The sequence below is a fragment of the Galeopterus variegatus genome, unplaced genomic scaffold, assembly GCF_000696425.1.
Source record: "Galeopterus variegatus unplaced genomic scaffold, G_variegatus-3.0.2 Scaffold844, whole genome shotgun sequence".
Lineage (NCBI taxonomy): Eukaryota > Metazoa > Chordata > Mammalia > Dermoptera > Cynocephalidae > Galeopterus > Galeopterus variegatus.
The window spans coordinates 309,326-321,222 of record NW_007726955.1 but is presented as its reverse complement, the minus strand read 5'-3'; the positions used below and the strand labels follow the sequence as shown (position 1 = coordinate 321,222).

Sequence of the window (11,897 nt, the reverse complement as noted above, 5' to 3'; positions counted from 1 at the left end):
ATGCACGCTGCTCACCTCCAGGGCAGTGCACATAATTTGCAAGGACCTCTGTGTTTGAGGTCTTTCTCCAAGTACCCTTCTGAGTCAGGACAGGTAGGGTTCATTTGTGCTGACATTTCTAGGTGAGCTCTTCTGCTTTGGATTAGTTAAGATTATAAAAGATCAATAAGGCTCAAACAGGTGGCAAGAAAATTTGTGGTATGGGTGTCATCCCAGCCCTCCTGTGCCTGGGGCCTGGAGTGGCCTCCAAGCCCTTCCCAAGAGAGCAAGCATCAGACAGCTAGCAGCCACTTCTGCATGAACAGAGGTCACAATAAACCTGCCTGTGCCTGGCTCTAAGCTTGCTCCTTTCATCTCTCAAGCACAGATTCTACGAGCACAGACGGAGTTCGGTGGTGCTGAACTTACCTGGACTTGACGTGTTCCCCGGGGACCTTCTGGTGTCTGATGGAGCTGCCGATTACTTGTGCCATCCACTCCTGCTGCTGAATCCAGGTCCTGATCATTCAGCATACTTTCATGACATGCCTGCTATGGGAAGGATATTGTCAGAAGCAGGGCGGGATTTTCAAAATACTTCATAACTACTAGAACACATGCACTCACCAGTTAGAACCAAAGTCTTACCATTTAGAATAGGCACCAGCCGTGAATTACTGGAACCACCTGAATACTAGTCTTGGTACTGGGCATTCCATGTGCAGAAATGGGTAAGGCATGGGTCTTCCCTCAAACTGTCCTCTTGTCAAATAATTTATCCCAGTCTAGAACCTGGGACAGGTGCACAGTGATGGTGACCATCTCGGATCAGAGTGCCCTTTGCAGGCTGGTGGGCAGCTTCCCCACCATTGCTGTAAAGCTTATCTCCCATCTCACTCCTGGTCTTCAGCCTCACACTGGTATCTTCCAACTAGGGTGGTACCATGTGGGGCAGACGTGTCAGTGGCAGATTAGTGTCTGACAGAGTAAGGCAGCCGTGGGGTGAATATTCTGCATCTCATTTCAGCTGTGAAAGAAAAGAGGAATCATGATTTCCTTACCTCACTCCTGGTCTTCAGCCTCACACTGGTATCTTCCGACTAGGGTGGTACCATGTGGGGCAGACGTGTCGGTGGCAGATTAGTGTCTGACAGAGTAAGGCAGCCATGGGGTGAATATTCTGCATCTCATTTCAGCTGTGAAAGAAAAGAGGAATCATGATTTCCTTATGATTCTGCAAATAGGTACGGTTGAGAGCTAAAAGGAGACTTAAAGTTTATCCATGTTGACAGTTTTTAAACTGGTTTTATTGTTAGCAGAGCACTTTTTAGAAAACACTCGTGACTTGGAAATTCAGTGTATCAAACAGATCCAGGTGAAGTCGCAATGCTAGAACTGGGGTGAGTCCCAAAGACTCACCTCCAGGTATCCCCAGAAGCCTTGAACACCTGACAAAACAGTTTGAAAACTACCACACTCATTCCTCATCTGCATATGTGCAAAGTGAGACCCAGAAAGAAGTGACCTAGTCGTGGTGTCAGCTGGATTGTGTCACAGGAATGGAATCCAGGCTCCTGACTGCCGGTCTGGTGCCCTGCCACCAGCCTGCCTGAGTCGCCCACTGTAGTCTTGCAAAGCTTTCCCAAGACCCCAAAATTATCCCCAAGTTAGTAAAGCAGAGGAGAGAAATTTGCCTAGGTCCAGGGACCCCGATGTTTGCAGTTCAAATTGGACATAATAATTTACTACCAGGCATTTGAGAGCTAAGTGTGGTACAGCTGATCTATCCCTAAGGGAGATTCTACCTAATCATCCCTTTATGAAGATCAGGAAGGTGGTCAGAATGAGTGAGAGGATAGTCGGTCGGCAGGTACCTTCCAAGGTTCCCATGAGAAAGGTGCCTAAAACACATCCTTTGCAGTAAGTGCTGCTCAGGTGATTGCTTCTGTCTGACTGAAGGATCATACAGACTTCTGGTGATTCTAATAGAAAGAGAGATAGACCTGTGAGGCATCTGTTTTGTATACTGAGTGGTCAGAACATCCCACCTACACCTAAGAGATGATGCCCATCCTTTTCTGGGTAGCATTACAAATTGATGCAAACAGCATCAATAAAAATCAAGGGGCCGGAATCTAATCTCTTTATTTCCTCATCATCTAAAGAATGAGTGACATATTCCTTCTCAACTCAAAGCAGCTCCCAAGGACTGTGTGGATGGTAACCAAGAGCAACAAGTACCAGCATAACGATTGGTGACATGTGTTCCCTATTTCAGGAGCATTCATTTAACCACAACTGGAGATTATTGGGTTGATTCAGTCTCCAATCCCAAGTTTGGTCAGACTATTGAAGTTGCACGTAATGGGATGGTTTATGATAGATCTGTATAAAAATGAAGGGCTAGTCCTGTCAGCCCCAAGGTTCTAAGATTCTCTGTCTTAAATGAATTACTCAACATCTTTATTACAGTTTATGGATTTCTTCCCAAGTGATGGGGAAAAGGAGGCTAAGCAATACTCTCATAAAGAAACAGGACAATATCACCTTAAGGCAGCAAAGAACACCAACATTTAGGTTGCAACATTGTGTCATTCACTTATCTGCAAAAATACAAATATTCATTTTGTGCATTCTCAAGAGAAGGAGAATTAAAGCTTCTGTTTAGATTATTTTCAAAAAGTAATTTTTGTAAAGCACTCAATGATCTGTCACTAGTTACTCAAAGTAATAATACATTTGCTTTCATTTCGCCCACCAGAATCCAAAAAGCCAAGATGGCCTTTCTCCAAGAGAGGAGCGGTGAGTGTTGCATATTGTCATTTCTGTTTTAACGAAGCCTCCTGTAGCTAAGAAAGCTAGAAATGGCTGAAGCCTCACTTCATTCTACTTCATCTTTACATAAAGGCAGATGGCACATGAAATGTAAATGATGTCATCACATCCTTAGAATTGGCTACAAAACATGCCAAGTGGTGCCATTTTGTGCAGAGAAGCAGCACTAATTGCCAATAGTTAATAAGTTCTGCAAAAAAACCACAAAGCAATCCTAATATAGTGATGCTTTACAACAGTAAAATTATAACTTGATATGGCTTAGGAAACAGCTCACTCAATGAAAGGAACTTGCACAAGTGTATGCCCCAGTTTGCAGTCAGTGCTGTGCATATTGGGATCATTGAAAAATTAATGAGATTTTACAGAAACAGACTCCACAAATACTCTTCTATTTCTGGGAAAGCCAGTTGGATTCGTCCCAGAGGGTTTTTAATTCATTTTTGGTTCCGTCAATTATTGAAGAGTTATAAATCTAAGTCAGCAGCCCCTGAGTCTTCATTGCATAGGACAAGGGTAGCCACAGTCAAGCCTCTCCTGGCATGCGGTGGGTAGATGGAGGGAGTTCACGGTCACAACCTGACTCGTCACTCCCGTTTTCTGGATGAAGGGAAGGGGATGATTTTGTGTTCTCCCTGCAGTACAGGCTGCAGTACCTACCACTGCAGCCAGCAGCAGTATGGGCAGCTACTGCGCCTCTCTTGGTTAAGTCTACCACATGGCCTCTCCAATCAGTTTATCATCAGTTGCTGACATCTGCAGTGGTTCTATGGACACACACACCTTGATATTTTTTAAGTCCAGTAGCTAAGTAGAAAGCTCTCTGAGGTTCCAACCCCAGCTGCTTCACTCGCTGCTCCTTGACCTTGGCCAAGTGCATTAGCCTCCCCGAGCTTCAGGTCTTTCCCTGTAAGAGGTGGAAGATAATAGTGCCAGCCTCACAGGGTACTGTGATGAGTAAGTCATATACATGTGGGGCTTACCCCAGAGCTCGACACTCGTAAACACTCCCTCAACATTGGCCATATTACTAGTAGTAGTATTTTTAATTAGGGTCTGGATAACTACTTGTTCTCAGAGCCAAATGTATGATTGCATTTCACATTATTTTTTCCAAAAAGAAAAAAAAATTTTTCTTCTTTTTTTTGGCGCTGGCCATTATGGGGATCTGAACCGCAACTCTGGTGTCATAAGGCTGCCCTCTCAAAAAGAAAATTTTTATATAGAACATGTGCTAAACATTGCAAGCTGCAAGTCATAAATAGCCAGTAAGATTGTGATGCCATTGTCTCCAGGGCTGTTGCTCCTCAGTCAGTCATTCACAAGCTGCTACCCTGGCAGGTCTGAGACAGGACCCACGGTGCAGCCTCTCCTAAGCTCCTTCCTCACATAAATGGAGGCAGGGCCAGTCACCAAGCAGGTCTGAGGTCCCAGGAGAAGGGGCCTCTCCCTTCTCCAGCCGTCCTGAAGGCTCCTCCAGGGCAGGGAAGCTCCAAGGGCTGCCTGGAAGATAAAACGTGCTTTCAGAGAGAAGGACTTAGCTAGGGAAGGGCTACTCCTGCAAGCTGTTGGGATCAATCCATTCTTTTCCCCACAAAGAAGCAAGTTGCTCCACATGCATGTGTCAGGAATTGTATGTGCCAAGTACTGGGCTAGAAATCCAAGACATTACGATGTTCATTATCAGTTCACAAGTGAGAAGGTCAGACCAACGTGTAACTTGAGAGAATGTGCTAAATGGTTTGCACTACATTGGGTGGGGGAGAGAACAGTGGCGAAGATCCGCAAAGAAAGAATAATTAGAGGAATGACAAAATGTTTTCAACAGATGTTCTCAGCAGTTCTCATTCATTTCTTGCAGCCTCACTTTCACAAGGACAAAGTATCCGGTCCACTTACCATCAGTACATCTTCCTCCTTCAACCTCTTAGCCTTATTTATCAAGTAATTCATATCTATGTAAATGACAATCCACATCAGTATAACCAACACTCCTAAGCTGTATTTTCCCCTATTACAGATGTTTCCTTTTCTTCCCTTTCTTCCTTCCCTCCTTCCTTTCTTCTCACCCATCAATAACAATATTAGTACTAAGAGCTAACACATATATAATGTTTACCACATTACCAGCACTGTTTCTGTTTACATGTGTCCCTGTTTATGTTTGTCATAGTTTGTGTTATGTGAATTCATAAATTGTCACAACAATCCAACAAGGTAGGTAACATTATCACCTGCATCTTGCAAATGGGGAAATGAGTTGAGAGAAGTTGAGCAGTCTGCCTGAGAGCACACAGCTCATAAGCAGCAGAGCAGGGATTGGTCTCCAGCAGTCCCAGGCAGTCTGGCCCTGGGTCTGTTCTAGCTCCACCTTGCACTGCTCCTCCAAGTGAGGGGTCCCCGTAGCCAGACCTGGATGCTCCTCCCTTCTTCTCTCAACAGAGATCTCAAACACCCTGTCCACTCTCACCAATTCAATGCCATCTCTTTGTCACCCACTCTAAAATGTACACATTTAGTCAATCTTCAATTTCAATCCAGTTCCATGTCGCCAGTGCCTGCTGCAAATTTCCATTCCACCTACGTCTTATTACTAAGTTGGAGACCCCAGAATTACCGTGGCTTCTCAGTTTTCTTCATCCCCCAGATTCTCTCCAGTCCCCTTCAAATGCTTCTCATTGCCTCTCCTAACCAATGCCACCAGAGCAGAAGCGATGAAGCTCTAAATGGGTCTGTTACTCTGAAGAGTTCATGTGACCACTGAGAGAACTGTCTCTCCTCTCTCACTGGAATATCCACCTCGCTGTTCAGCCAGGAGGTGGGTCAAACCCATGGAAAGCCACAGTGAGTGCACTTCAAAATATGGGGTTGGCACCGACTTTCCCACAACTCCAACCCTGCTTCCGTTGTCTCTGCTTCTTTCTTTTCCAACCAGCTGCTGGTTTTTTTATTTACAAAACATGCAGTCACTATAGTTACAGACATCACCAAGAGGCGTATGTCCCATTTGCTGTAGGAGGTCCCAACCCTGCTTCCGTTGTCTCTGCTTCTTTCTTTTCCAACCAGCTGCTGGTTTTTTTATTTACAAAATATGCAGTCACTATAGTTACAGACATCACCAAGAGGCGTATGTCCCATTTGCTGTAGGAGGTCCCCAACTGGCTCCAAGATCCCTCTGCTACTGTGGAGGCTAACATGTCTAACCCTACCAGAGAAGCCAGCCACAGCCCTTTAGCATATTCTCAAATATTATAGGACCTCCCTCCAGACACACAGGGAGCCCCCTACCCACAACAGCAGATAACCTGTGCCTTCTCTTGCTCATTAACATAAAGTTGATTAACTTCCACCACAACACGGTTCAGATCTATGCCAGCATCATGTGCCCTGAGGCAATAGAACAAGTTGAAAAATTATTTGTGATAAACATTCATTTGAAATGTAGCCAATTTGACGTTAGAAAGCCTTACATACTATTATTTTATAGCGTCTTCCTGGTTTGGTTGGTAAAATGAACCCTCTAAGTGGGCAATTCATTAGGTTGCAATAGAATACTGAATATATCAAAAAGTTCACAATATATTAAGTTTAAAAAGTTACAAAAGGATGTGTAAATATAACACCATTTAAAAATTAATTATGAATATTATCAGAAAAATGTTTTCAATGGTTATCTGAGGGTGGGGATTATTGGTAGCTTTTTTTTTTTTTTTTTTAAAGATGGCCGGTAAGGGGATCTTAACCCTTGACTTGGTGTTGTCAACACCACGCGCAGCCAGTGAGCGAACCAGCCATCCCTATATGGGATCCGAACCCGGGGCCTTGGTGTTATCAGCACTGCAGTCTCCTGAGTGAGCCACGGGCCGGCCCATTGGTAGCTTTTTCATTGTGTTTTTCTTTCTCAAGCTTTCTGCAATAATCATATTAATTATCTTTGTAATCAGATTTTTAAAACAAATGTATTATGAATAAAGATTATAACAGAAATAATTGGGAGGGCCCATTATAAGGAAACTAAAGTTTCTGACATGTTCTGGTATTCTTTAGCAGGGAATTACTATGTTGGGCAAGTTCCTTTAACACTCTGGGCTTTAGCTAGTCATCTGCTAAATGAGAGGCTGAGCTAACACATCCAAGGCATCTTCTGATGCTAAAGTCCTACGGTCCAGAGTTTGGAAAAGTTAAAGTAGTGAAGGATGTCATGTTACCCCACAGGGTGGGATCAGACTTGTCCACCTATTTGCTATAGGCCTATTCTGTGCTTAGATTTTTTTTCATTAGTAAAATGAGAGGTTTGGACCAGACATTCTCATGGCCTCTGTCCTCCTAGTCCAGCATTCTGTGGTCCTGTGAGTCAGACTATGGCTCAGAAATGGTTTTGGAATTGTTGGTGGTTAAGGACAAACTATGTGTTCTGTTGTCATGAATTTTAGAAAATGAGCAAAAGATACTAAAGCTACTGAAGTTGTTTCATTAAAGAATTCATGTTTGAAAATCCTGTTTCTAACAATCTTTAAGCAGGGTAAAGACAAACACAAGCACATATCTGATCTGGAAAACTGCCTCTCCTCCATGAAGATTACAGATTTCAGGGGCTATGAGTTCTACAGCCTTAAGGTATCTCACGAATTGTTTACTGTGTGGCTTGTGTACTGTGGGGCATGGCTTTTTCTTTTCTTTTCTTTTTTTTTTTCTTCTTCTTTTTGGTCATTATTTTAAATTGTCACATTATTGCCTAGTTCATAATAATAGCAAGGGGCAGGGGGGATCCAGGGCCTGGTCTGCTCTAAGACACCATTTTTTCTTCTTCTTTTTGGTCATTATTTTAAATTGTCACATTATTGCCTAGTTCATAATAAAAGCAAGGGGCAGGGGGGATCCAGGGCCTGGTCTGCTCTAAGACACCAAAACCTGGAGAAAGACGCCATTTTATCTTGAAGTCATGAATACGAGAACACTGTGTAGATCACATAGCCTGTAGAAATGTTAACATAGTTCTTGCTACTGTTCTCCTCTCTGGGCCTCCATTTTTATATTTGTCTTGGATAAAACCATCTCTAAAGGTCTTTTTAAGCTCTACAATATTAGTTCATGATTCTTCAATAGTTAATTTTAATAAGCTTTGCCAGTTGAACCTGGAATCAGATTTCCCAGTTCTGGGTTTGGGTACTTGAAGGCTTTTTTGCAATGAACTCAAAAGTACTTATTAAATTCTCAAGCATAATTCAAAACAATAACAATTTGAATTTCTTTTCATTTTACACTAAAAATAACATATATTGTTCATCCCATGCTTTGCACTGGGAGACACTGGCATCCCAGAGCCACACGGAGAGAAGCTGTGGTTTGGGCAGCTTGAGAAGCCACTGCTGGAGGAACACCATGATTTCAGGGACTGCTTATTCCTGCAGTACTGCAGGCTAAAGCAAAGCATGAACAGGTCAACCCACTGAGGTGGAAACATTTTGTTCTCTCTTTTCTCCCCACGTACAGGATAAGACCTGGAATGAAGTCATGGAAAAACATCAAAATCTTCCTACTGACCAATTAGACTGGAGAAAGCAGCAAGAGGCCATGTGGGAACTTTTCACCAGTGAATGCACTTATTTCTTGGATCATTTATTAGTTCTTAAGATGGTAATGCTGGGTTTAATTTGTGTAATAGTTGGAAAGTATTAACTTGGGTCTTTGGGGACTTGTTTTCCTCTTCTATACTAAAAAAGAAAGGGGGGTTTTCTCTCCCTTTCAGGGGATCTTAAAGAAAATTCTACTTACTATTTTTGTTTATCTACTACTGGTTATCTCTTCATCCTTTTCTCAAAAGAACATTCTTTTCTCAAAATTATTCTCAGGATTGCATGAGATCTTCTAAGTAAAGTAGTCCAGCTTCTCGTATCATGTCTGGATCTCTTCTGCCTTATTCTCACTTGTGTTTACACACTCCTATAGTCAGGGGGCTCACACCCACCCTCAAGGCAGTCCATTTTATATTTGGTTGGCTTCCTCATTTGGAGCTCCTGCTTCCTCATGAACAGTACCAGGTGAATGCTTTTATCAGCTGCAGGTCCACAGTTGCAGATTCCCAGGGTTACTGTCCACATGTAATACAGTGCAGCTGGATAGCCTCCTGAGGTCTTCTATGTACATGGCACCCCTGAGCTTGTACAGTGCTGTAACTCTGATATGGTAAGGCTCAGAGCAGAGAATTCCTTGTAGAAGAACTGCAGGGCATGGGGGGTAAAGGAGCAACTTCCTTCCAAGCCCACAGGGAGGATGGAGCCACATGGCTCCAAGGTGGACTCCGCCCATAGCACTTTTGAATCCTGGTAACTATCTTACACAGCTAAAAATCACTGTGTTAGGAGACTCAGTTCAAGCTCCGGATCTGCCTCTGACTTGCCAAGTGGCCTTAGGAAAGTCTAGTCCTCCATATCCTAAACCAGGAGATGCCAAATAGTTTCTGTAAAGGTCCAGATAGTAAATATTTTAGGCTTTGCAAGCTGTATTGTCTTCTTTGCAACTACTAAACTCTGCCATTGCAATGCAAAAGCAGTCATAGACAATATGTAAAGGAATGTCATGGCTGTGTCACAATAAAACATCACTTACAAAAACAGGTGGCAGGCCAGATTTAGCCCCTAGGCTATGGTTTGACAATCCCTGTCCTAAGGTATAAGAGGGGAATGATAATACCATCTCTGGCTATCTCATAAGGTCATTGTGATGATCTAATTAGCTTTCTTTGGAATCTATCAAGTGTTATACAAATGTCAATTATTTTCTGTAAGTCAGATTTAGTGTCAGTCACATCATTAAATACTCAGCAAAATTTAAACTACAGAGATTCTCTAGAGAAAATTGAGACTTAGAGATCATATCGGTTAGGATGCTTACAAGAGCAAGTAACAGAAATCTAGCTTAAATACTACAGGATTGTATTGGCTCATGTAACTAACTGTAAAGTACGGAGGTGGGAGAGAATTCAAGTTTGGTTTAATCAGTGGAGGTCAAAACCAAGGACAGAATTTCTTTCCATCTCTCTTCTCTGCCTTCATGGCATTCGCCTCATCCTGTGGCTGGTTCCTCTTGTAGTCATAAAATGGTTTCTGTCCTTGAGCTCATAGAGAGAGGAAGAGAGAGAGAAACAGAGAGAGATCTCAGCATTCCCAGCAAAAGTCTTGAGATTTATTCTGATTGGACTGGCTTAAGTCACATGACCACCCAGAACCAACTGCTCTAGCTAGATAAGGAAGGAGCAGAGCTAATTGGCTGAAGGCAATCAAGGCCCGCCCCAGGCGGTAGAGTCAGCTTGCCACGTGGCACATGCGCAGCATAGGGAAAACTAGACCCCGAGGGGAAAACCAGGCTCTGTCAGGGACAGGGAGCACTGAAGCTGGGTGGTAACCAGCAAATGTCCACAGCAGAGCACTACCCCCAAACATACCACCTCCCTTGCCCTAATGAACAGCACAGAACTTTCTAGCCCACTGTAAGCTGCCCAAGCTTTTCAAATTTGCACTTTGTGTTTAAGAAAAGGCCAGTGTGAGTTTATTTTCAAATACCCCAGTGTATTTAAAGCATATATGTGCCTCTCTTTACACAACGAGTATGAGTTTCCCAAAGTTGCTTACGAATTGAAAATTTGTAACTAGTATAGTAAAATAAATATACTAGAGGACTTGGTATTTTTTTTTAATGATAAAAATTTTTGCAAAGCAAAGTATCTTACGACAGAAAGAATATTTCTTCTAAATTGTCCCAATTTATATCTAGTAATGAGTTCTGTTTCTTATAATTATCTGTTTTAAATGCTTGGGTATTGACAGATAACCAGGCAAACAATACTATATGTATTTGGGAAGCTCTCATTTAGTGATTTTCAACATGTGCCCTCTAGACCAGGGGCATCAGGATCACTTGGGGACTTGCTAGAAATGCACATTCTCAGACCTCATCACAGAACTGCTGAATCAGAAACTCTGGGGGTGGAGCCCAGCTAGCTCCAGTTTAACAAGGCCTCCAGGTAATTCTGACCCAAGTTCAATAACCACTCTGCACTAATTAAATAATACAGGAATGGGAATTGGAGAAGGTTAGCCATCTAAAGCCCAGTCTTTCCACATCTAAAATTCTTGAAATAATCGGTCCCTTTGTCATTTTGAATGCTTCCCATGTTATATATACAAAGTATTCCTATTTCAATAAATTCATCTCTCTTCTGTTTTTAAAAGGAAAGGCAGATAATCTGTAAGTGAGGATCTTAGTTGTGCTTTCCTGACTTGCTATGTAGTTCCCCGTTGTATGAAATCATCAAATCAAATAAAAATAATATGAAGACTCCCCTGAGGTATTCCTTAGCACTTAACAACTTTATCCAAATCAAAATATTTTACCAGTTATTAGATAAACTCATTAATTCTCTCTTTTTAATTCCCTGAAAGTGAAGGGCATTTGGGTCTTTTGCAGAGAAAGAAATATATGAGAGCACAGCACGAACGTTGTTTTGTTCTCTAGTTAGTGCTGTTGGCAAGAAGAGAGCCTTCGGGATTTCTTTGGCACCAAGAAGCAGAGAAAGCCCATTTGGACAGATTATGTTCAACAGGAATGTTGTTAGGGCTCACATAGGCAACAACAACTTCATACTGAAGAGCACATTTCCAATATGTTCTATAAAACTTAAATGTCATCATTTCTACTGAGTAAAATACTTAAACCTTGAGAATACTTATTTCTTCCTTGTTTTGTAAAGTTATACCCAGTAGGTTTGTGTTTAATGTTCTTGCAAAGGGCATGTTTCAAAACTAAAAAAAAAACAAAAACAGAAAGTAATCTGCATTTTTTTTAAAGATCTTTATGAATACACTAAAATATCTACAGACTCATGAATATCTCCTGGATGTGGCAAAGGGCATGTTTCAAAACTAAAAAAAAAACAAAAACAGAAAGTAATCTGCATTTTTTTTTAAAGATCTTTATGAATACACTAAAATATCTACAGACTCATGAATATCTCCTGGATGTAGATTTATGGAGACTTTTTGCAAACCTGGAGGAGTTAACTCAGGTGAGCCGAAATAGGAAGA

At 42.1% G+C, this 11,897-nt stretch overlaps 1 protein-coding gene across 1 annotated transcript in view; it reads left to right on the top strand.

Moving 5' to 3' along the window:
* The first annotated feature begins 1,365 nt into the window (after positions 1-1,365).
* Positions 1,366-11,897, top strand: part of PLEKHG7 (pleckstrin homology domain containing, family G (with RhoGef domain) member 7) — a 37,851-nt gene continuing 27,319 nt past the window's right edge. Inside the window, exons 1-5 of the mRNA XM_008572859.1 lie at positions 1,366-1,379; positions 2,258-2,366; positions 7,336-7,431; positions 8,308-8,451; positions 11,783-11,878. Of these exons, the coding sequence (XP_008571081.1) occupies positions 1,366-1,379; positions 2,258-2,366; positions 7,336-7,431; positions 8,308-8,451; positions 11,783-11,878 (459 nt within the window). The remainder of the gene's footprint in view (positions 1,380-2,257; positions 2,367-7,335; positions 7,432-8,307; positions 8,452-11,782; positions 11,879-11,897) is intronic.